At 38.5% G+C, this 23,976-nt stretch overlaps 2 protein-coding genes across 5 annotated transcripts in view; one reads left to right on the plus strand and one right to left on the minus strand.

Moving 5' to 3' along the window:
- Positions 1 to 5,042: 5,042 nt before the first annotated feature.
- On the minus strand, positions 5,043 to 15,423 carry LOC129744999 (prohibitin-2-like). 3 transcript variants are annotated; one of them, XM_055737824.1, is made up of 6 exons: positions 15,284 to 15,423; positions 15,034 to 15,204; positions 6,607 to 7,265; positions 6,444 to 6,540; positions 5,924 to 5,973; positions 5,436 to 5,740 (listed from the first exon to the last, which is right to left on the minus strand). In XM_055737824.1, exons 2-5 carry the CDS (start codon positions 15,164 to 15,166, stop codon positions 5,936 to 5,938), a joined length of 927 nt encoding a protein of 308 aa, XP_055593799.1. In that variant the 5' UTR covers positions 15,167 to 15,204; positions 15,284 to 15,423; the 3' UTR covers positions 5,436 to 5,740; positions 5,924 to 5,935. The 3 variants fall into 3 exon arrangements, with proteins under 3 accessions (XP_055593798.1, XP_055593799.1, XP_055593800.1); XM_055737823.1 differs by lacking the exons at positions 5,436 to 5,740; positions 5,924 to 5,973 and adding an exon at positions 5,043 to 5,252; XM_055737825.1 differs by lacking the exon at positions 5,924 to 5,973.
- A 2,212-nt stretch (positions 15,424 to 17,635) lies between these two features.
- The window catches only part of LOC129744195 (protein diaphanous-like), a 37,913-nt gene continuing 31,572 nt past the window's right edge, over positions 17,636 to 23,976 (plus strand). Inside the window, exons 1-2 of one of the 2 annotated variants that reach the window (XM_055736604.1) lie at positions 17,636 to 17,827; positions 17,937 to 18,731. In XM_055736604.1, coding sequence (XP_055592579.1) covers positions 18,368 to 18,731 — 364 coding nt within the window. In that variant the 5' untranslated portion in view covers positions 17,636 to 17,827; positions 17,937 to 18,367. The remainder of the gene's footprint in view (positions 17,828 to 17,936; positions 18,732 to 23,976) is intronic. The other variant, XM_055736605.1, reaches the window with a different exon arrangement.

Consider the following 23,976-nt stretch of genomic DNA (forward strand, 5'->3'; position numbering starts at 1 on the left):
TCCCAGAGTACGTAATCTGGCAAATGAGGGACTATGTAACGATGGAAGGAATCTTTCACGTCTGATTCACAACTACCACATACCTACTGGAGATTCAGCTGAAGAATGGCTTCCATTACTGCACTCATCGTTTGGAGTGGCCCCTCTATGTTTTTGGGAAGAATGATCGAGGTGTTCAATTCCCATAAAAAAGGCTTCTATATGTCATTTTCTACGCCGCGCGCCGGCAATGTGCTTTCCCCACCGTTGTGGTCTCCTGCATTTGTGCCGTTCAGGTGTATCCACCTTTTGATCACAACACGATTGTCCGTCAGGATTCCTCCGTCCTTATCCCGGCACATTTCGGCTTGCAGCACGAAGCCTTTGTGGGGTACGTTGAACCTCTGATAGAACTTTCGTGTTTATTGGGAACGAAGTAGCTGTTCCAGCTTCTCGAGCTCCCCCTCCTCCAGACGACGCTTTTTCTCCTGAAAAATTCGGACTCCCTGCTTCATTCGCTGTAGGTGATTTTCCACATTTAGACGGGTGCTTCTTTTCACAACTGCCGACCGCGCGGCGTTCTTTCGTTCATCACTCTCTTAAACTTCTCGTCGAACCAGTCGTTCCGTCGAGTTCGGTCCACATGCCCGATTCGCAACGCTGTTGATGGCTGTCTTGACCCAGGCTTTTGGAGGCTTTGTCGACATGAGTTTTGAAATCCAGCCGCATCACACCAAGTAAATTGACGTGTTCAATTTGGAAGATTGCACGTTTCCAACGAAATAACGAATTCGTAGTAATATTGAATTTACTACGGTAACAAGGTTACAAGGGTAGGCGATTGGCATCACACCAGGAGGCGAAGTAGTTCTGTAGGAAGTGTTCTGGATCTAACGAGCTCCATTGAGCCACCCTAATACCAGAAAAGGCTCAGTAGCAGCATCACCATGCTGCTAGCATTCACGGTTGCGCGCCAAAATATCATCGGTTTTCCTCGAGCCTCGGGTTTTTCGAAGGGTCCAGCCCAGGGTTGCTCATATTTTTTTTCCAAAATCAGGGAACTGGTGAAATAAAAATCAGGCAAAATCAGGCTACTTTAAACTAACGGAAAATCCGCTCAAAGTGATGAAATTTTTTTTTGGGCACCATTCCACATTTTCACTCTAATATGTGTAAGTCTAAGTTGTTTGAAGTTATAATACAGTCCACTATGTTTTGTAATGTTTCGAAATGAGTACGGTTTTATTTATTCTCGGAATATCTGATGCTATCGATCCAAGCCATCAGGGGCGATCCTGAACAGGAAGTTTACATCTTGGTGGCCATTGATAGACGTCGTCGGCATATTAACTCTAATTTTAGACCATTATTGAGAAGCAGCAGTACGCCGTGGAAATATAACAGGAATATAATTGGTCCTAGCTGACTTCCCTGGAGCACGCCGAAGTAAGCTGAGAACTGGTTGGTGAATCAGTCAGCCGTACGAACTGTCAATTTATGTCCAGTTAGGAACTTTGCAATCACCGTTCCTAAACGTCGGAGCTTCCGATGGCAATGTCAATGTTCACATTGTCGAAAGCAATAAGCCTGGAAGCAAACCCTATCGGCTTCCCTGAAATTATGGCGACATTGCACTACCACCAACTAAAGGTTTACGGATTGGGGTTCAACCTCTAGTTTAACCAAGGGGCTGAAGAAAACAAAAATTCCCGTACCAAGTTTTCAGTCAAGAAACCCGCAGGAAGAAGACAAATGAAACGAGCGAAACACGTATAGGGGCAACATGGCGTCCTCTTTGCTAAAATTTCAACCAGAGGCAATTTTTTAATAATCCTTAAAATGATATCTGCGGCTCGGGAATGTCAATCAAAGGGATCTTTGGTAACATTAATAAATTATGGTTGGGCACAAAATGCAGTTTTCAGCATAATCTTTGTTAAAATTGATTCTAAATCTGCAGTATGACAACAACAGATGCGTTTGGCAACCAAAATGTTACCCTATTTCGAATCTTTTATGGGGTGAAGTGTTTAATATCGGGAACCACACTGACGTTCTGGTATCAAAAATTTGGTACGGTGCATTTGTATGCGATTTGGCAGCTGGTTCAGTGAGTTCAGTCCTCTGAGTTTAACCAATTTTCACGCACACTCGTGCACCAGAGCCATTTACAAGACTGTAAACAATGGGCCCTATTACATAAGACGAGTCGAGTTACTCTACTCTACTCCAGTCACTTTCGAGTCGAGCGAAATGTCATATTACGGTATAGTCGAGTGAAAAAGCCGAGTCACGAACTTTCAAGCAGTCGACTCAGTCGAGCTACTCGACTGAAATTCGACTCGACTCAAAATGGCTCACTCGAGTAAAATGACTCGTGATTCGTCTTATGTAATAGGGCCTAATATAAAAAAAAATCATGGTGTGAGTGAAGTGTCGTTTTATATTCTATTTGTTGAATCTAAGCAATCGGGCAATCGAGCTGTATTTTTTTCAAGCTTCCCTCTACTAAGTTAGTTCTTATCAAACCTCCAAACTGTTCAGTTCAGTACCCAAATAAAAGCTCCAGTTGTCAATCCATTGCGTTGTTCTTTCTTATACGGATCACAACAGGTTATGGGCACCCAGAACAATCCGGCTCACGGTATTCCCCAATATACCGGAGGTCCCGGATTTCATAACTGGAGTTTTCGTGTTCGAGCCTTTCTTGAAGCGATGGGCGTCGACCACGTGTTGGAGCTAGAAGCACCAGCGGAACTGGCAGAGGCAAGGAGATTTGCACAGGAGGACCGGAAGGCAAGAAGCTTCATCATTGGATTTCTGGGGGACGATTGTCTAGAAATCGTTCGGGAGAAACGGACGGCGAGAACAATGTGGCAGGGACTGGAAAACACTTTCGCGAAAAAGTCCCTGGCCACACAGAACCTTGTCAGGAAGCAGATCGGAAGCCTCAAGTTGCGAGAAGGTGATTCCATGCGCTCACATCTGGTGGCGTATGAGGATCTGGTCCGGCAATTGCAAGTGGCCGGAGGAACGTTGACCGAAGCAGATAAGGTAATCATGCTCTTTGGTACCCTTCCGGAGACATATGATCCGTTGGTGACAGCGTTGGAAAATCTCGATGACGACCAACTAACGCTGGAGGTAGCTAAGCAACGGTTACTAGGACAGGAAGTGAAGGAAAAAACACGTCTCCAAACAACCATCGAGGAAAATTTAACTGCGTTTTCCGGAAACCGGTTGAATTTTAAAACCAAGCCGAAATCGATTTTCAACAGAACCTGCTACAAATGCGGAAAGAAGGGCCACCTGTATAAAGATTGCCAGGCCAAGGAAGCAATTACAGTAGCTGAATGCTCCAAAGCCATTAGTTTTATGGCTCGGAGGAGCAGATCGAATGGAAAACGGTTAATATTCAAACTCGATTCAGGATCGAGTGACCATTTCATCAACGATTGCAGATGGTTCAAGTCGACAAGCAGCCTCGTGGATCCTGTCCAAATCAACGTCGCCAAAAATGGACAGTTTCTGATATCGAAATTAAAAGGAACCATCGAAGGCCAAAGCAACAAAGGTGTCGAAGTTGAAATTCGTGATGTGCTCTACGTTCCGGAGCTCCGTGAAAATCTTTTGTCCGTTAAGAAGTTGGCCAGAGCAGGGATTACCGTTACTTTCTGCGATAATAAAGCAGTGTTGCAGAAGCACAACGTAGTCGTGGCAACGGCATTTTGGAAGGAAAATCTTTATGAGATGGAAATCGATGCGGATGTAGCAGTGGCAAATTTGTGTCAAGCGGATCCCCACCTCGGAAACATCCAACAGTTGGTTGAATACCGAATGATTGTTCCAACTACGTACGAGCCAGAGGGGGAAACTGGTGAAATCGACTCGCCCATAGTTGATTGGCACGAAGAAATTGAAGCTTGTTCCGAATGGATACCTGTAGAAGATGACGAAATTAATGTTGGCGAGAACTTTGAACAAGTTCGAGTGGAAATCATCGATGAATCTCCTGCGCTCCCCTCGCACCTAGAACGCCACGAGTCCCTGGGACAACGATCGGCGAGGCACAGCGAAAGGGAGCGCTCGCTCCCCGGTAAGTTTACCGATTATTATGTTAGTAACCAGGCAACTACCGGTAGTACTTTTCTCTCAGATGAACCGACGAGGAATGGTGAAACCGAAGTCCACTCCCAGATGTCGTTTCAAATGGTAAAGGATCGAATCACATCGATGGGAACCAACGTATGGCAGCTGATGTCGTGTCCAAGGAAGGTGAAACAATTTCGTCCCATGTTGGTTTCCCGCATGCAGCTGATCAACAAGCTGGTCACACTCTTGTTGTTCTGGTTGGACATGATGGTTCCAGTTTCCATCTATTCGATGATGGATCGGCGTTTCTGTTCAGGATCTTCAATCAACAGTTTTTTTATGTCAATACCCGAAGACCCCCGGAAATCCATTTTTGAAGGAAAGCTGTTCTTCCGGTGCTGGAAGGAGAAAATCAAAAGAGTGTATTTTCGAAGACTTAAGATATCGGCCGGTTCCCTCAAATCCTTGGGATTGACCTCTTGAGAGGGGGTGTTGAATCTAAGCAATCGGGCAATCGAGCTGTAATTTTTTCAAGCTTCCCTCTACTAAGTTAGTTCTTATCAAACCTCCAAACTGTTCAGTTCAGTACCCAAATAAAAGCTCCAGTTGTCAATCCATTGCGTTGTTCTTTCTTATACGGATCACAACACTATTCGAACTATTGTTCGTCACCAACGATTTGTTCGAGAGAAAAACAGCCCGACTATCTTGATACTATGAGATCTTTGCTTGAAGTTACGCTGAATCCGGCTAAGACCGATGCCGATTTTCTTTACTTATTTTCTGTTCTCGAGGGATTATTTTCTTTACTAACTAAAAATCTTTCTTTTACCAGAATTCAAGACGCCACATACTATTTTATATTATTGACAAAGGATGTCGGTGATTAACTTTTTTTCATATCATAACTTTACTTTTATTAGCAAAATGGAGACGTAAATCTATATGCAATATAAGACATAATAAAATCGGAATACTAAATATAACAAATCGTTAATAGTAAAGGCAAAGGTTTTCATCAAACAATTTTTTTTTTCAAATGCCCTTAATGCGCCCAGCCGTTTCCTCGGCAATAACCTTAATCAGACTGGTGTCAGGTTCGTCAGGAGTTTCGTAGCCTTCGTTGAGGGAGGATTTCGGAATTTGAACTAAACGTACGCTTCGACCGCTCTGGCCCTCGTCTGGATCGGGTAAGTTTTGGTGTTTGTCAAAGAAACCGCAATAAAATGAAACATAACAAAAACAAACATCAATCAATGCCAACATGGGTTGAAAAGCTGTTGCGAATTAATGAAGTCGATTCTTTTGTTAACCAAAGAAAACATTTGCTGATCCAGATGAGCACCAGCGCGATGAATTGGGAATTAACCAAACTTAAAAGAAGGGAAGTTTATTATTGTGGAATTTTTAACTTGCTTAGCTACTAAATGCAGGGATGTGTAACGTTGAATCTGCTCTTGACTATGATACTATGATGTACAGCCCATAAAGCTACAATTTCTTCCTGCACGTTTGGAAACAGGACGCACATTCGCAATGATTCAGTCGAATTTCAATTGGCGTTTCCGGATTCCGGTCCACAGAAAACTTCGATTAACGGTTGGGTTTCTCCTCCAGCAAGCAGTGATCGCAGTAGATGGGCAGTAGTGATTACCAATTTATTTTTTGTCTTAAGAAGAGAGGAAGAAAAAAAATGAAACATTGATGGAAGTTTGAATCGATTAGTGTGGCATTGCGAATGCGAGCTGATTTCATATATAACACAATAGATAAAGAAAGTTTTCAGGCTGGAATATGAAACTCAAATTTGTGGATAAGCAAAAAGCTTCAATGAATAAAAATTGTTACATACCATTTAAGGATTTTATAAATCCAACTCATCAATTTCTGAACTGTTATGATCTTCATTGAAAAAAGGTTTGTCAGCAGAAAAAAAGGAACAGACGAAGAGTTGCAGATTCATGTTAGTCTTTATTTGTTTTTTATCAAAGAACTGATAAAAGATAATTTCAACGAATCTAGCTCTAGAACAAAATTATTGACCTGTGACTGAATCTTATTACATTTGAAGTTTTATAAAAAAAACCTGTCTTAAACAGAACTTCAACAACCCAAACGATGATCACAGCGAATTGATGGAATCCAAAGACAAATTTTATCCATGATTATTCCAATTCGGCGCTGCTGTGCAGCATTTTTTCTATGGTTTCCAAAAAAATCTTATGGAAAATTTGGACAGAAAAATTAAAATGGATATTTTTTTGTTACATGAAATGTTAATAGTTACTAACTTTGTTTTTAAAATAGGTACTATCTCAATGTGTTGATTAGAAATGAAATTATCAGAATGAAAACAATTTAATTTTTCTTACTTGAGACTCTCTTGGACATGTCGTCAAATTCGGCATCAGAGATGTTCAACATCAAACTGTTGGCAGAGAGGTAGACACGGTTCTGAGAGTTGGCAATCTGAGGAATAAAATTAAATTGTTAAAAACTTGGCACTTTCTCTCCAACTCGATCAAAACAACTTACCGTCCGAGCGATATTTTGGGCAGCCCGAATTTTTCGCAACTTCAGGTAGCCTGGATTTTGACTACAAGCAACACCCAACATTTTCGCGGCCTCGGCTTCACCCTCGGCTTGGACAATCTTTTGCTGTCGTTCCTGAATGGCGCGTTCAACGAGGAAAGCCGCTCGCTGGGCTTCCTGTTGGGCAACCTGTTTGCTTTCGACCGCAGCCGTATATTCCTTGCCGAAGCTAAGCTCAGTCAATGACACATCGTCCAAGATGATGTTGAAGTCCTTTGCCCGTTCGACAAGTTCCCTACGGATCAGCAGCGAAACCTGCTGACGCTGGGTGATCAGTTGCGAGGCGTTGAACTTGGCAACCACACTCTTAAGCACTTCGTTACAAATCGATGGCAGCACCTTTTCGTCGTAGTCCAGACCCAGCTGCTTGTACATGATAGGCAAACGGTTGGCATCAGGTCGCGAAAGCACTCGAAGCGAGATGTTAATCATCTGCAAATCCTTCGAACCGGTCGGGGAGGAAATCTTCCTGGGCCGGGACCGGATATCGTAGATGATCGGGTACTGGAACCAGGGGATGCGGAAATGCAAACCTTCGCTGAAGATATCGTCGCCGATACCGCCAATCCGATTGAAAATGATCGCCCGATGACCACCCTCAACTGGAACGAGATAAATAACGTATGAGAGTGTTAATGAAGCATGTTTACCTTTCTTAAAATTTAGAACTTTTTCTGGGAATACTATTACTTTTAAGAATTTTTATAAAATAATAGTAGGATACAAGATAACCTCGCTTATCCTAGGGAGAATATTGTTCCTTCGATTTTGCATATCATCCGGTCGCAAAGTTCGATAAAAGTGAGAATTCGGTATTATAGTATCCGCTAAATAGACATTCGACACTTAAGGCAAATCCCATTCTGGGAACTCTGTATGTTTGAGAAGAGAAGAACTTCGCTGGCGAAGTTCTGTATAATGAGTTGAATAAAGGAATCTGTCTCTTTGTACCTGACAACCAACCTAACCGGACCTGTTTTAATATTTCTACAAGAAATCCCCTTTTAATACTTTTTCCCTGTTGTATTATAAAATGATAAGAGATATCAACTGGAAAACCTTAAATAAACCGGTTACTTCAATGGCGACGAGGAGGATTTTTGGTTGGAACGGGAGCGGCAAGTGTAAAAATTTTAATTTTCAATATTTTAATGCCGCATTGTAAGTACACACTCATCTGGCGCAACCCCTTATAGTGTAGTTTTGACCCGTTATCGGAAAAGACTGGGTTAACTCCTTTTTCATGTAAAGTCCTTGTACCCCTTATAGTGTACACAGCAGGTACGTCAAAGCAGAGGTGAAAATTAGTAATGTAAGCATGTAAAATCTACACATTATTTTGGAAGCCCGCTCTGCGATGTCAGCCCTTTGATGTTAGCCCTTAAAATGTCAGAAGTATGGAAAGAAAATAATAAAAACAAATCAGTTAGTTTTGAATTTCTGTATTCGGCAAGGAATCATTTTCATGCTCCTGTTATAGAATAGGAAAATATTCAATCAACTCAATCTATTGAACTGATCTTTCAGCATTAACCGATTCATTGAATCGTCGAACGAGATCGGTTACGGCAGAAAGAGTTCTATATTCTGAATGACAAGTTAAAAAACTACCCTTTATTTAGTAAGCCAGCTTTTCTAAATAATGTGTAAAATTGACTCGAGGAAACGACACTTTTTTTGACAGATCTCGGCTGTTCGCAATAATGGGTCAATTTTACAAGTTTAAGGTGTTGCGCCAAATGAGTGTGTATGGTACAATTTTGTTGCGGGATTTGAAAGTGTTACTAATAATGGTTGCTTCGGCTTTTCATAAGTAGTTTTTATTTCAAACAATCCCGCGTTGATTAAGTATTTGTTTATGAGCAATGAATTTTTGCAGATTTTATTGTGTATTTTTTACTTTGGAAAACGCATTTTTTTCGGCTGAATCATGCCGCTTTATGCCAATTTATAGTTTTCATTTTCTAATATTTTTTTTCCTGGACAGCTTCTATCTGGTTTTGTGAGAGCTTTTTTTATGCTTTTCACAAAATTCTCTCCGATCATGAAAACCTGGACTGGACACACTGTCGGTGAGTGACCTCACTTCACTCAGAGAAGAAATGTCAGTGTGATTTTGATTTGGTTGTCGAGCGCCCTAGAAAAACAGAAGCACGATGGATGCAACCTAGATTTTTTCGAAAAGGTTAAACTTTTAAGTGGATTTGTGAATCATTCCGAGGATGTGCTGCTATTGCTGGACCAGGGTTTGGCATCGGTTGTGTCTGACTAGAGATGGGCTGCTTGTGTTGCGGATAGATTGCGACGGAAAAGTTTGCTGTATTGTGGAGATTTTCCGGTGGTGTTAATTTTGTTTACCATCATTTGCCTGATGTGTTTTTGTATCCAGTTTTTGCAGTATGAACACCGGTAGAACATATTTTAGCAAGGTATGTTTTTTTCTCCTTTTTGTGATTTTTTTGGCTATATTTTCATCAGAACAAAACTTTTTTTTTAATTTGCATTATTGCATTTTGCCTACTATGTGCTTTTGATTTGTTCTGTTATCAATCAGTTGTTTTGAAATTCATCCTAATTTTCTATTATTTTTTCCAAAACCTATTTTAGATTTTATTGAGATATCGCGATAAGTTTAGCTTTTCGTCAATTTTTTGTACGATAAATATGAGAAACAGAAATATTAGAAATGGAAGTGCAGTTCAAATCGTTCATGAACTTACAACAAACTTACATCGACAGAAATGAAAAACACAAATCAGAACACTATTTTTCATTATGTTTTCTAACACACATTGGTATAATCTTATAGTGTTTGAAATACAAGTTTTACAAATCTATTAAAAAAATAAAGATAAATGTTGTAGTTCTATGAAAGGTTATTTTGTCATTAACAATTTGATTTTTGTTTTCACTGCTTGACCAAAATTAAAATTTGGTTGTTTAAAATTTTCTTTCAAACTGCATTGAACAATATTTTCTGATTTTAAATGGTTGTGTTTGTTTGAATGGAAGTTTTTTGCTGGTCGTTAGACTAATTTATTTCAGCATAATAATGATTTTGTAGTATGTAGTATGAGACTGAGTAGAACTTAAAGTTCTTGAATAACATGAATAATTTTTGCAAATTAGCAGAAATAAGTCTCTAAGTATCTTCAGAGAAATAAATTCAGATGATTGTTAGCAAATGGCCGTAAATAACCTATAAGTAAATTAATAAATAATAATCATTTGGTGTAGTAACTTGAAAGATTTGGTTTAGATAGTTATTTGGTTTTTGTATCTAGTGGTTGAACGAGCTTGTAGAACCTTCTTTAAGACATAGTTTTTCTCCGGAACAAAATTGATTGTTTTTTGTTTGTATACTACAATGAAAATCTTATTTTTTGCCCTAAAGTAAAAAAAAAAAGATTTTCTCAGTTTGCTGTGGAGCCTAGACGTTATGGATTCTTTCTGAAAAATAAAAGGTTGATTTTTATTTCTCACTAGCTGACCCGGTGTGCTTTGCTACACCTTTCAAAATCGAATGATATGTTCAGAATTTATTCAAATTTCTATTGTTTTATTTGCATTATTTTAAATCAAATTATAACGTAATTCATAAGCAACCGCTATAAAATGAGAGCTGCAGCTGGAGTTTCAGATTGCAACACAATACAATTTCTCGTATTCAAATACGATCCCATGCCAAATTTGGTTTATTTGCGTTGTAAATTCTTCAGTTATGCATAAACTTGAAAGGAAGTACCATCCCTTCCGTAATCCCCATTGAATGGAGGGGTGAAAACTTAATATTCATAAAAGTATTTTTTGAACTCAAATGCTTTTGGATACCAAATTTTATTTCATTTGCTCTATTAATTCTCGAGTTATGCAAAAAAATTGTATGGAAGCCCCCCCTTTCCATCTTTATATCTTTGTGCTGAAAAAAGTTTGGGCTTCAATTTATAATAGAAACATTTCTCGTATCCAAATACCCTCACATGCCAAATATGGTTCAATTTGCTCGATCAGCTCTCCAGTTATACTGGAAATTGTAAGGGAGATCTTTTCTCTCCCTTTTCATCCACCTTTAACCCTCCAAAGCCGTTCGGGTCAATATGACCCGAAGCGCACATTTCAAACATCTTTATCATCATTCCAATATACTGGTGAACTGGTAATTTTGACAGACCAAGTATGTTCTATGAAAATAATGATCAAATCAACGCCAAAAAATTAAAATTTGAGTTTTGGAAATCGGTTCATTGGGAAATGAAATACAGTTATGCAAAGCCAAAATTGGATGGCGTTTTTTTAAAGTAAGATTATTTTCTACCGTAAGATTAGTCATAGCGGTCAACACTTTCATTGGACCCCAACATATCTATACATTGTTGGATAGATGGATTCTTGACGATTTCAAACATTAATAAAACAGTTAAATACAGAGAAGCTGTCAAAAGTTATGAGTGTTTTAAAAATCAAATAGATTTTTCGGACTTTTTACATTCTGGACCAGTTTCTGATAATCTGGTAATACTTATCAACTTTATTTTGAAATGTTGAGTAATTAGAATAAATTACCTAGACAATGAATATAATATCATCAAAATCGGTTAACATTTGCAGCCAGGAGAACGAAATCAAACCACAGTTCAAATTTCCCCGAAACGGATTTTTAGCGAACGGCTTTGGAAGGTTAAGAAGGAGTGAGGGATACCAAATATTCAAAGAAGCATTTCTTGTACACATATATTGTTCCATGCAAAATTTGGTTCTATTTGCTGTTGTAGTTCTTGAGTTATACAGAAAAAATTGTATGAAACTTCCCTACCTCTTTCCTTTCTCCACGTTGGAAGAAGGAAGGGGTCTAAAACAATCCTTAGAACATGTCAAGTTCGCAAATACCTGCTCATGCCACTATTGGTTCCATTTGGTTAATTAGTTTTTGAGTTATGTAAAAAAATATAAAAGTGGCCCCCACCCCCCTTTATATCTCCCTACTGGAAAGAGGGATGGGTCTCAAATAATCATTGAAATATTTTTCGTATTCAAATACCTTCCCGGGCCAAATTTGGTTCCAATTGTTTTATTAGTTTTTGAATTATGTAAAAAAATATGAAAGAGGCCCCTCCCCCTTTCAACTGCAAAGAGAGAGGGGTCCCAAATAATCATAGAAATATTTTCCGTGTTAAGATACCTTCCCATGCCAAATTTGGTTCCAAAATCTTAATTAGTTTTCGAGTTATAAGAAAAATTGTAAGGTAGCCCCCCTCCCCCTTCCTATCCCCCAACTGAATGAAGGAAGGGGTACCTATTATTCATTGAAATATTCCCAGTTCCCAAATACCACCTCATGCCAAATTTGGTTTTATTTGCGATGTAAATTCTTGAGTTATGCATAAACTGGAAAGGAATTATCAACCCCCTTCCATTCGCCCCATTGAATGGATCGGTGAGAACTAAATATTCATAAAAGTATTTTTTGTACTCAAAAAATTTTTGATGCCAAATTTTATATTATTTGCTCTATTAATTCCCAAGTTATGCAAAAGAAATGTATGGTAGCCCCCCTTTCCCCTTTATATCTTTCCGCTGAAAAAGGTGGGGCTTCAATTTAAAATAGAAACATTTCTCGTATCCAAATACCCTCACATGCCAAATACGGTTCAAATTTGCTCGATCAAATCTCCAGTTATACTGAAAATTGTAAGGGAGACCTCTTCTCCCCCTTTTCATTCACCTTTTTAAAGGATTGAGGGATATCAAATATTCAAAGAAGCATTTCTCGTACCCAAATATCGTTCCATAACAAATTTGGTTCCATTTGCTGTTGTAGTTCTTGAGTTATGCAGTAAAAGTTGTATGAAATTTCCCTCCCTCTTTCCTTTCTCCCCGCTGAAAGAAGGAAGGGGTCTCAAACAATCCTTAGAACATGTCACGTTCCCAAATATCCGCCCATGCCAAATTTGGTTCCATTTGTTTGATTAGTATTTGAGTTATGTAAAAATTAAAAAGAGGGCCCCTCCCCCCTTATATCTCCCTACTGGAAAGAAGGAGGGGTCTCAAATAATCATAGAAATATTTTTCGTATCCAAATACCTTCCCATGCCAAATTTGGCTCCATTTGCTTTATAAGTTTTTGAGTTATGTAAAAAAATATGCAAAAGGCCCCTCCCTCTTTCAACTGCAAAAAGGGAAGGGTCTCAAATAATCATTGAAATATTTTTCGTATCAAAATACCTTCTCATGCCAATTTTGGTTCAAATATCTTGAATAATTTTCGAGTTATATGAAAAATTGCAAGGTAGCCCCCCTGCCCCCTTCCTATCACCCCACTGAGAGGAGGGAGGGGTACCTAATATTCATTGAAGTATTCTCCGTTCCCAAATACCACCCCATGCCAAATTTGATACCATTTGCTTGATTGGTTTTCGAGTTATGCAAAAAATTGTCTATTATTTTGGAGGCCCCTCCCCCCCTTGATGAGAGAGGGAGGGGTCTCAAACCATAATAGGAACCTTCCCCGGCCTCCGATACCCCCACCTGCCAAGTTTCACGCAAATCGGTTCAGTAGTTTCCGAGTCTATAGGGAACAGACAGACAGACAGACAGACAGACAGACAGACAGACAGACAGAAATTCATTTTTATATATATAGATGATGAGAATTTTTTCTAACCTTTGTTGGAGAAATCCGATGATTTTTTCTGAGTATTTATTTTCTTTTCTTCGTAGCAAGATCGCCTTTTACTTTTTTGAAGGAGGAGATGAAGGTGTGATTTCGGAAGGAAATTTTTACGGTTTCACCGAAGGCTTTATAAAGAAGAATAAGTGTAATGAAAATATAAACGTGTTAAGTGTACATGATAACTAGGAAAAATTTAAATGTGTATGCAAAAAGTGCTTGTTTAATACCTATCAATAGGTTTCGTGTTCCGAATTTTAAATAAAAATAAATGTATGTGTATTGTAAAATACAGTCGAAAAATATTGTAACGCGTAGTCTAAAAATATGATAAAGGAGCAGTTTTTTATTTTGTTAACTAAAGGATGGAGGAGTTATAGTATCCGCTAAATAGACATTCGACACTTAAGGCAAATCCCATTCTGGGAACTCTGTATGTTTGAGAAGAGAAGAACTTCGCTGGCGAAGTTCTGTATAATGAGTTGAATAAAGGAATCTGTCTCTTTGTACCTGACAACCAACCTAACCGGACCTGTTTTAATATTTCTACAAGAAATCCCCTTTTAATACTTTTTCCCTGTTGTATTATAAAATGATAAGAGATATCAACTGGAAAACCTTAAATAAACCGGTTACTTCAGGTATGAAGCCGGTGGCCCGGATGACGTGGAAGCGCGAAATCGGAGCTCGGATAAGCGGGATTCTATGGTACCATTGTACTTTACCATAAAATGAATTTAAATTATTTACATTTACATAAATGATGGCTCCTGTGTAAATCGTCATGTGATTTTACGTTACTGTTTGAAATTCCTAAATTGTGAATTATTATGAAAAACCTTTGTTCTGAGTTTTCATTACAAAACTTCGTTATGTTTTTCTTTATTGGTAAGAATTCTAAATGCTTGAGTACAAGCCCATGTTAAAATTTTATCTACAAAAATATCGACTGAATCATAAAAAATTACATATGTTGTATCCCTTATTGGATTGCATAAATTAAGGCGATGTTATTTATAACCAAATATGTAATTCGGTTTGTTTTATTATCGCCTTTATTTATGCAACATAGGAGAGCAAAATCCTGATTGTACAATATGTACAATATTCAATCAAAAAGACTTTAAACATTTTCTTTGTAAATATCGACATTGATAAAGACTTTCTTGCAAAATTTTCAATAGTTACGGAAGCCTTTTCTCTTAAATTCAACGTATTGGGATGTTATACAACTTCAAAATACTATTTTGGCCCGATCAAGTTTTGTAAACATTTCAGAATAATAAAACAAAAAACAATTAATTTTAAATTTAACTACTACTTTCTTCCAATTTTACGGCAGGAAGCCTGTCAATTTAAATAAAATCGTTTACATAAATGAACATTACTAGTCAATTGTAAAGATGATTCTTCATTCTATCCCATTGTGCAATGTGATTCGGCGTTCCATGCCTATCAGACGTTATGTAACAACGTCAATTTTATTGTAATATTTCGATTTGATATTTCTAACTACAATATGGAAATTTTCGTTCATGTAATGACTCTTGCACCGAAATATGTTGAACTTTAAAATGTTGCAAACTTTTATTCAATTGTGAAATCGCTTGTTGATATTTTATTTAACAATCAGAACATTCCCAATTGGAGGTTATGTACTAATAGCTAAAACAGGTTTATGTTACCGAATAAAAGCTACTTACCGGTGTACATGGAGTTGTTGATGCCATAGGCAGCTGCTCCGACGGCAGCCAACAGCTTCAGTCCGGTGGTCAATCCGGGTGGCCCACCCTTGCCGAACTTTCCGGCCAAATCATTCAGTTTACTCTGTGCCATGTTTCGGTGTTACGCAAAACACGAACCTCTTGCTCGAACTGAAATTTGACAAATAGCGCACTTTTATTAGATTTTTTAAATGTTTTTCACTTGAAAGTAATGTTTGGAAATACGTACAATGCAACTATTTTAATAAAACACGATAAATGCTAGATTTGATCAGCCCACTTATCTGCACATCACCCGTCGTGCTCAATTCTTACGGATGAACTTCGCTTTATGGCTCCGGCGTTCATTTTGGACGACATGATGTTCGAAATTATAGCGTGTTTATTTTTGCGCAGGGTTGGTTTCGCTATAAAACCTATGATTTATGCACCGAAGCACATTTTCTTTTCAAAATCTTATAAAAAAAATGAGTAGCTAAAAATGGATGCTTGAGCAAAATTATCGAAATTAAGAAAAAAAAACAACAAAATAACATTTTTTGATAGGCCCAAAAACCTGATCTGTGCATAATCAAACGGATTTGGTTTAAGGTAACCCGAAAGCGCTCAAAGCTTCGATCTTTCCCCTTAAAAATGATCTAAAGAGGACCAAAGGGAAAAAAATGTTTATTTTTGTCTATTGTGTTATTTTATCATATTTTAGCATTTTGGTTAGTTTTATCATGCACTTATCCCATGTGTGGAAATTTTGCAGTATAGGCAGGTGAAACTCAAAATTAATTTCACAAAAACCGAACACACCCACACATAGGAACTCAAAGAAACTTCATCTTTCTTTATACAGAGATCATTAATTTTCATAAGGGCGAAACTGCCGAATGTAAATAAATCGAGTTAACGATCAATCTGGGGGGAAATTTGGGTGCAATTGGGTGGAACTTCCCGATGATGCATTTTCGTTGGAACGTGAGATACTCCTATTCAAAATGGGATTAATTTTTCTATTCGGGTAGGGCCAATAGGCGTATCTGAGTGGACCAGGGCGTAACTTTTAAACCAGAACAAAAAGGGCCGTTCAATCGGGCAAAACTCGCAGGCGTGACTGGAACTGAAAACAAAAAAATGGGCGAAACTCTCAAATATCCGAAATTTTTCGAAAAAAGTCAAAGCTTTAATAACCAACAAACATAAGTTAATATAATGCACATTTCTTGATTTTCTTGAACAAAAACTTGTATTTTTTTAAAATAAGATTTGATTAGATGTTCCGAAATTTCAAACGCGATTTTCTCGTTTCGAGCTAACTTCTAGTGTCGCCCTTATTAAATGTTACGCTAGACTTTTCAATGCTTTTGCATACGATTGTTTATAATTTACGAACACCAGCATGTTGAAAAATATTCATTCGATAGAAGAAAAAAAATCAAACTATATTGCGATTTTCTTTTCGCGCTAGAGTTTTCACACAAAAATTTCGGCAATCTCAAATTTCGCTCTACAATTTCGCTTTTTTCTCTCACCGTCATATTTGTACGCCTCTTGAATACATTCCTAGGCAATCATGGTAACCAGTGGCAAAATAAACAGTTATCAGGTTTAATAACAAACTGCTAAGGAGAAGTCAGAAAATTTTACGAAGAAAAATTGCATAAATTATTCATATTTAAGCTAAAATTGCTGAGTGGGTATCATTAAATTAAATTATGGAACCACTATTTAGTAACATATTTGGGTTCCAGGAAAGCTGTTGGTGAAAAAACGGAGAATCTTTATCCTAGCATGATTTTTGGGTACCCCGCAATGTTACCTGACTGCCGGTGTTAGAGTCTTCTTGATGGCCTTCAGGCATATGGTTCCCGTAGTTCTCTTCGAGTAACCACATCTATACAGATCAACATTGATTTCCACTAGAGCTCGCGGATTGTGTGGACCGAAGTCGGAAGTGAAAGTTATGAATAGGTTTAATAAAAAAATTACATATAAAACACCAGATTTTGAATATTGATTTAACGGTTTTGAAAAACTTTACTTTTTTTGTTTGGTTTTATAAATATGGCGTTAAAATTGAAATTGTATGAATTTACTTTCGTTTTTTCGTTAAACTGACTCTAACATCATCAAATATTGCGTTTGAAATAGGGGGTTTTTATGATAGTTTGGAATTCTTATTTGGTAGTCAGCATAACATCGGGTAACGCCAAGGAATGCAGTTTGATATCGCGGCCGGAATTTCATGGAGCAAACTTTGTGACATTGCAAATTTGCAGATTGCACATTTGTCATTTCATGGAGCAAACTTTGTGACATTGCAAATTTGTCATCAAACATATGTAAACAAATATATCAAGAACATACAAAACAAGGTGAGAAAAGCATTTTATACAAATTTTTGACAGGCGAAAAATGTGCAAGCGAATCTAGTTATTCGAGAAAATTACAATACGAATACGCCGTAATTTACTAGGGATTTTCGTTCCAAAATGCATAGCAAAGTATGTCAGTGTTTTTCGAACATTCGAAAACAAAAATGAACGCACAGCTTCGAGTACAACCCTAGCGTTGACGTAATCTGCGGAATGTTTTTCAAAAAAATTTAAGAAAGCAAAGCATCATCGCATCCGTAGACTGCGCTGTTACCATCATCGAATTGCAAATTACTGTTAAGTTAGTACATTCAACAGCACCCGCGTAACGAAATTCGTCCGTTCTGCAAAGTTTGTCGACCACCATTAGTTAGTTCAGCGCAAGCAATCATTGTAAAGTAAGAAAATCGGTACGTTATAGTTTAATTGCGTCTGCCACAAGTGCGAGCGAATTGAAATATAAATTCCATCGGTAAGGGATCGTGCGAACCTGTTTTTTTTTGTGTTTGTTTCTTCCAGCGCTCCCCATCGCACGACATCGCAAATGAAATAAAAAGAGCGAAGGAATCAAAGTCAGAGAGACGACAAGGAAAAAAGAATGTCAAAAGTGGCAAAGTTGGCGACGACGACAGCGACGGAATCATCAGCCAGCAGCAGTGTGAAATGATGTCAACGTTTGATGGTCATCGCCTGCTGGATTACGAACTTTTGCTATCACGAAAAGTTTCTCCCTCGGGGTGGTGGAAGCATCCCGACGGATTGTGACTGGGTACCGGAAGTGTGCAAGCGCGAACCTATAGTTTCGTAGTTTATTTTCCGAAGTTAATCGTGGCGTTCTGGTACTTGGTGGCTAACATCTTTTTTTTATATATTTGTTGGCCGTGGCTGGTGGCTCTGGCCTAGAAATAGGTGTGTTGTGATAGTGATAGAAGAAAATAAAATTTAAAAAAATGTCGAAACATGACCGTGCAAAATCGGGCGGCCTTCTGGACACTTTGTTCAGTCGGCCACACAAGAAAGCAAGCCGTAGTGGCACAGGAGGCTACGGGTCAACGAGTGGATTAGGGTATGGGTCAGGCGGAAGCCACGGTGGCAGCGGAAGTGTCAATGGGAACCGCCCATTGTCGGGAACCGAGGCGGAAATGGCCGTCTTGGACGAGCTGAGTTTGGCCCTCAAGAGGATGCCCGAAGCCGAGGTTAACCAAAAGTTCCTGGAGATTTTAGAGGACATGAATATCCCCAAGGATAAACGAGATCCACTGCTGCTGAAACCGCTGGACGAGAAGAAGAAAATGATTCTGATGCATGTGAAGGGTGAGTAGTTTGTTGTTGTACACAAATTGTGATTAATCACAGGCTCAACAAGTGGGCCAAACAATTTCTTCTTCCAAATTGAATCTTCAATGGAATATATTTTGCGGAAGTCATGGGATCAAACGTTGACCATAAAGAGCGGGAGAGACTGTTTATTTTCTTTGTAATACTACCTAGCTTGTTAAAACGGCCTTGAGGTCTCTTGCAGTCACAGCTGAATCAAAACGGCGTGTGTGTGGCTACTCTCTGAATGGATTCTTTCCGATGAACTTGACTCATCATCGCATCGGTCAAGTCGTTGACTCGCCGCTGTAATTGTTGGATCATCGATTTAACTGTACGATCATCATTTAAAAATAATAGATTTTCGTTTAAGTCCTAAATCAGACTTGTATCCTGTCACTTTGGCGGACGAAGAACGATGCGAAAATTTTATTAATAAACAGCATCTGGCTGCACCTTTTGGCTAGAAAGATGATGGTTGATGATGCTGTTGTTATTTGTACTTGTACGAACTGGGAAGAAAGGGAGGTAATTTTAGAAATTATCTCACGGAGAGGAAGTTCTTTATAAACCCTTTGCTAATTTCTTGGCTGCTTCCATGAAAGCGTGCGGATACTGTGCCAGTGTTTGTTATTATTATTATTATTATTATTATTAATATTGCATCTATTGTTTAGTGTTTCTTTTTTGTATATTGTTAGTTTGTTTTTTCTTCCCATGAATATTTAAAGGAATGTACGTACAAAGTCTGAGATAATTAAAATTCGGATCCCCTTCTAAAGTCATTATTATCCATACTAAAAAAGATCAAAAGGGATCCACGATAGCTACCAGCATGGCCGTAGGAACGGGGGGGGGTTTTGGGGGTTAAACCCCCCCCATGAAGGTCCAAAAATGCCAAGAGAAATTTTTTGGCTGAACATTATATTTGAAATTTCTTATCATATTTTGATGAACAAATTAAGTGATTTATGAGTAACATTAATGTAATAATCTCGACTCCAAAACCCCAAAATCTCATTCCAGGACCACAATTCTACATCAGTTTTTCAAAAAATTTCTCACTTGTTGATATGTAGTAATTCAGTACCAAATATTGTATCCCAATGAAGTTAGACTACGCTTACCAGATTGTCCGGATTCTGACCAGAATTTCTCACTTCATTTGCAAAATCAAACGTAATTCAAAATTATGTATCTTGCGTTCAAATAATTTGTTTTAAACAAATTTTGCCAATATAAACATAAACGATTTTTTGGAAAATATGATTCTGAAACGATTGAAGTGTTTCAATTAAACAAAAACAGTTTTCCACGTTTTTTTTTTTTTTATTTCAATGGAATAATTCTGTAATTCGCATGGATATTGGCCAGATTTTTGGGAAAAATATGAAGCAATATGTCCTCATTTCGCAAGGGTTTGAAAACAAATTGCCTGGATTTTCCCAGCCCAGATACATGCGGAAAAATATTTAGTAAGTATCTAGTTTATTGTTCTTGATTTTCAGTTTGCATCATCTTTGTTAAAGAATCCTGCTTCGAACCTTGGTTATGCATTTCAATCTAAAATATGATGAATTTTTAAGATTCGAAACTCATAATTTCGGAATATGAAAAGAAAATATAATAAATTTCAAACCATTTTTAAGATTTGGATCTGAAATTTTGTTCCTTAATTTTTATGCAAAGTTGAAACATAAGAAAGTTCAGATTTGAAAAATGTGAAACAATTTCATCATTCAAAATGTTGTTTAAATTTACAAGTTCAATTACGAATAAATAATTGAAAAAAAAATAATATTGAAAACCATAAATTAAGAATCAAATAAAAGATTTCTGGTTAAGAGTTCTGATACAAATTTCGCTTTTTGGTTTCAAATTCTTAGGATTTCTTATCTCGAATTTAGATTAAGGATTTGATATTGGGTTCAAAATGCAGAATTCAGACTAGGAAATAAATCCCATCAATATCAAAATATCGATGTTTCGACTGGATGCAGGGTATCCTCGTAAAGGTCCCGAAGAAAGGAGACCTGACAGAGTGCGGTAACTGGCGAGGCATAACGTTGATCTGTACAACCCTCAAAGTACTCTGCAAAGTGATCCTGAACAGGATCCAGGAGAAAATCGACGCTACACTCCGACGGCAACAAGCTGGATTCCGATCCGGACGATCATGTGTGGACCACATCACAACGCTACGAATCATACTGGAACAAATCAACGAATTCCAGGACTCTCTTCTGCTGGTGTTCGTTGATTTCGAAAAAGCATTCGACCGACTTAATCATGAAAACATCTGGGTGGCTCTAAGGCGACGAGGGGTCCCAGAGAAACTAGTCCATCTCATCGAAGCACAATACGAGGCATTTTCGTGCAAGGTCTTGCACGATGGTGTCTTGTCCGAACCAATCCCGGTAACTGCTGGAGTGAGACAAGGATGTATCTTATCACCGCTACTTTTCCTCATCGTAATGGATGAGATTCTGACTGGATCGATTGACTGTGCACCGAACCGAGGATTGCCGTGGAATCCTTTAACAATGGAGCAACTGAACGACCTTGACCTGGCTGACGATATTGTTTTGCTCGCCCAAACACAACCGGACATACAGAGCAAACTCGACGACCTCACCGAAAGTTCCAAGGCAGCAGGTCTCAAAGTCAATGTCGGAAAGACCAAGTCGATGGAGATCAACACAGGAAATCCCTCCAGTTTCATGGTAGCTGGGCAACAAGTTGAGAAAGTGGAGTGCTTCCAGTATCTTGGTAGCCAGATAACGCCTGATGGTGGTACCAGGAAAGACATCGAAACCCGGATCAGAAAGGCCCGATTTGCGTTTGCGAGTCTCCGAAACATCTGGCGGTCACGCCAGATCTCTCTACGAACAAAAATCCGAATCTTCAACTCAAACGTCAAATCCGTTTTGCTGTACGGGTGCGAAACTTGGTGCACATATGCGGTGACGACGCGAAAACTGCAAGTATTTGTAAACCGCTGCCTGCGGAATATCATCCGCGCTTGGTGGCCTGGCAACTGGATCTCGAATGAGGAACTACATCGCCGGTGTCATCAAAGGGCGCTAGAAATCGAGATTCGGGAACGTAAGTGGAGATGGATTGGGCACACGCTGCGAAAAGATGAAAACGAGATTTGCAGAGAGGCGCTTGACTGGAATCCAGAAGGTCATCGAAGAAGAGGCAGGCCCAGAAACTCGTGGCGGCGAAGCCTAGCCGCTGAAATCCGAACTGTCGACGAGAATCTTGACTGGGACCAGGTGAAGTCGCTGGCTCCGGATCGTCAACAGTGGAGGTCTTTTACCACGGCCCTATGCACCGGAGGATCGGCGCGGGATCATTAAGTAAGTTAAGTAAGATGTTTAAATTCCATTAAGTATTCAAATTGGAGGAGATCGCAGTTTCATAACTTCGATTCTTGGTTTAAGAAAAATTAAAATTTAATCAAAGTCAGTTAGGAAACACAAATCTGATGAAAATCACATATAAAAATTAAGATGTAGATTCATTTCAAAGAATGTGTATTTTCAAAAATATAGATTTAAATTTTCACAGGATCACAGGATTATAATTATGAAATATAAAAAAAAAATTAATGATAATTTTTGAACTTGTTTTTTATTCTGAGGTAAAATTTCAGCTGGTAATTTTATTTACAATTAATCACATATATTGCAGATTCTTCATTCTTAAAAATCAATGGTTTTACCTTAAATCTTAATTTTTAATCGAATTTACAAAAGTAAAAAATAAACCTTATTTGAACAGTTAACCTATTTTTTTACTTTTATTGCTGAATATCTGAAACATTTTCACCCATACTTAAAATTGTTATTCTTGTGGTTCAAAAGAATTATCTCCCTCATGTAATGAGTAAAAAAGTTTTTTTTTCTAAATGGAGCGTTCAAAATCCTTTTTTTTTCGATTATGATAGTAGTTCTTACATCATTGCGCTATTCGCGACTTTTCTCAACAATACAGTTGGTACACCAGTCACTTATCTGGAACAACTGTGTTCGATGTTTATTCTTGGGCTCAAACCCACTGACATCAGCTCAGAAGGCAACTGATTTACCAACTGAGCTATATCACAAGTACCTATATTTTTTAAATCTTCATAAAAAAATGGCATCTCCTAGGACTTATTCTAAAAATTAAATAACTTTTCATGCAAAATAACTTTAGCTTGAGTCATTAGTACTCAGAACATATACTATTTTCACGTGTGTATGCAATGTTCAAGCAAAAATGTTATAGGAAAAAAAATGTTATCAAAACCCCCCCCCATGAGCCGGTTCTTCCTACGGCCATGGCTTGAGTCATTAGTACTCAGAACATATACTATTTTCACGTGTGTATGCAATGTTCAAGCAAAAATGTTATAGGAAAAAAATGTTATCAAAACCCCCCCCCATGAGCCGGTTCTTCCTACGGCCCTGGCTACCAGTAAAAAAGATGTGCTAATCAATGAGAACCATATTGTCCCGTGTCCAGCACAAATTTAACAAACCAAGCGCATATGACGCCTACCTCGTCACCGTCATTTGATCATTCAATCTCGAACCGCCATTGAGATAGGACGCTTTTGAACAAGTGCTAAGTTTTCGCTGCTGAAAATTTTCATCGCCGCGTTTATTCTAACCTTCGCTATCACGGACATCTCATCTTAAGGATTTTACGTAGTGGAAATTAAAAGTGCTCAGTGATCAGTGTTTCGTTGTTATGGGGGAAAATCCCCCTCCATGGGGCCCTGCCCCGCAGCCAAGCAGCTCAAACCGGAGAAGACTACCTGAATGGATGGACCCAAGAGGCGAACACGGAGAAATACAATTCCTCCTGCTGAAACCTTCCTCCACTGCCAAATTGCCCGCCTATCCTTTCATCATTTCCAAGACTGTGGAACTGGCTGTCGGTCAAATCGCTGGTGGCCATCCCTACGACAAAGGACAATCTTACCTGTTAAAAGTAAGATCTCCGAAACAAGTGGAAAAATTACTCACCATAAACGAGCTGATTGATTCCACTCCAGTTACCATCTCTTTGCATCCAACCCTCAACACATGTAAGTGTGTCGTAACATGTAAAGAGGTAGCTGGTGCATCGAACCAACAACTAGCAAGTGATCTAGCCAGTCAAGGGGTCACAAATGTTTACAGGTTTCTTAGAAAAGTGGACGGCAAGGAGGTTCCCACGGACACACTAGTCTTGACAATTCAAGGCACCA

This window comes from Uranotaenia lowii, chromosome 2, assembly GCF_029784155.1.
Source record: "Uranotaenia lowii strain MFRU-FL chromosome 2, ASM2978415v1, whole genome shotgun sequence".
In the NCBI taxonomy this organism is placed as follows: Eukaryota; Metazoa; Arthropoda; class Insecta; order Diptera; family Culicidae; genus Uranotaenia; species Uranotaenia lowii.

What these genes read in the sequence shown, in the direction of transcription:
- LOC129744999 (XM_055737823.1), bottom strand. Translation starts at nt 15,166, where the DNA reads ATGGCACAGAGTAAACTGAATGATTTGGCCGGAAAGTTCGGCAAGGGT. An exon ending in CAACAACTCCATGTACACCG is followed by an intron (nt 7,266 to 15,033) that starts GTAAGTAGCTTT and finishes ATCTCGTTCCAG; the next exon opens with TTGAGGGTGGTCATCGGGCG. An exon ending in CATGTCCAAGAGAGTCTCAA is followed by an intron (nt 5,253 to 6,443) that starts GTAAGAAAAATT and finishes TACCCGATCCAG; the next exon opens with ACGAGGGCCAGAGCGGTCGA.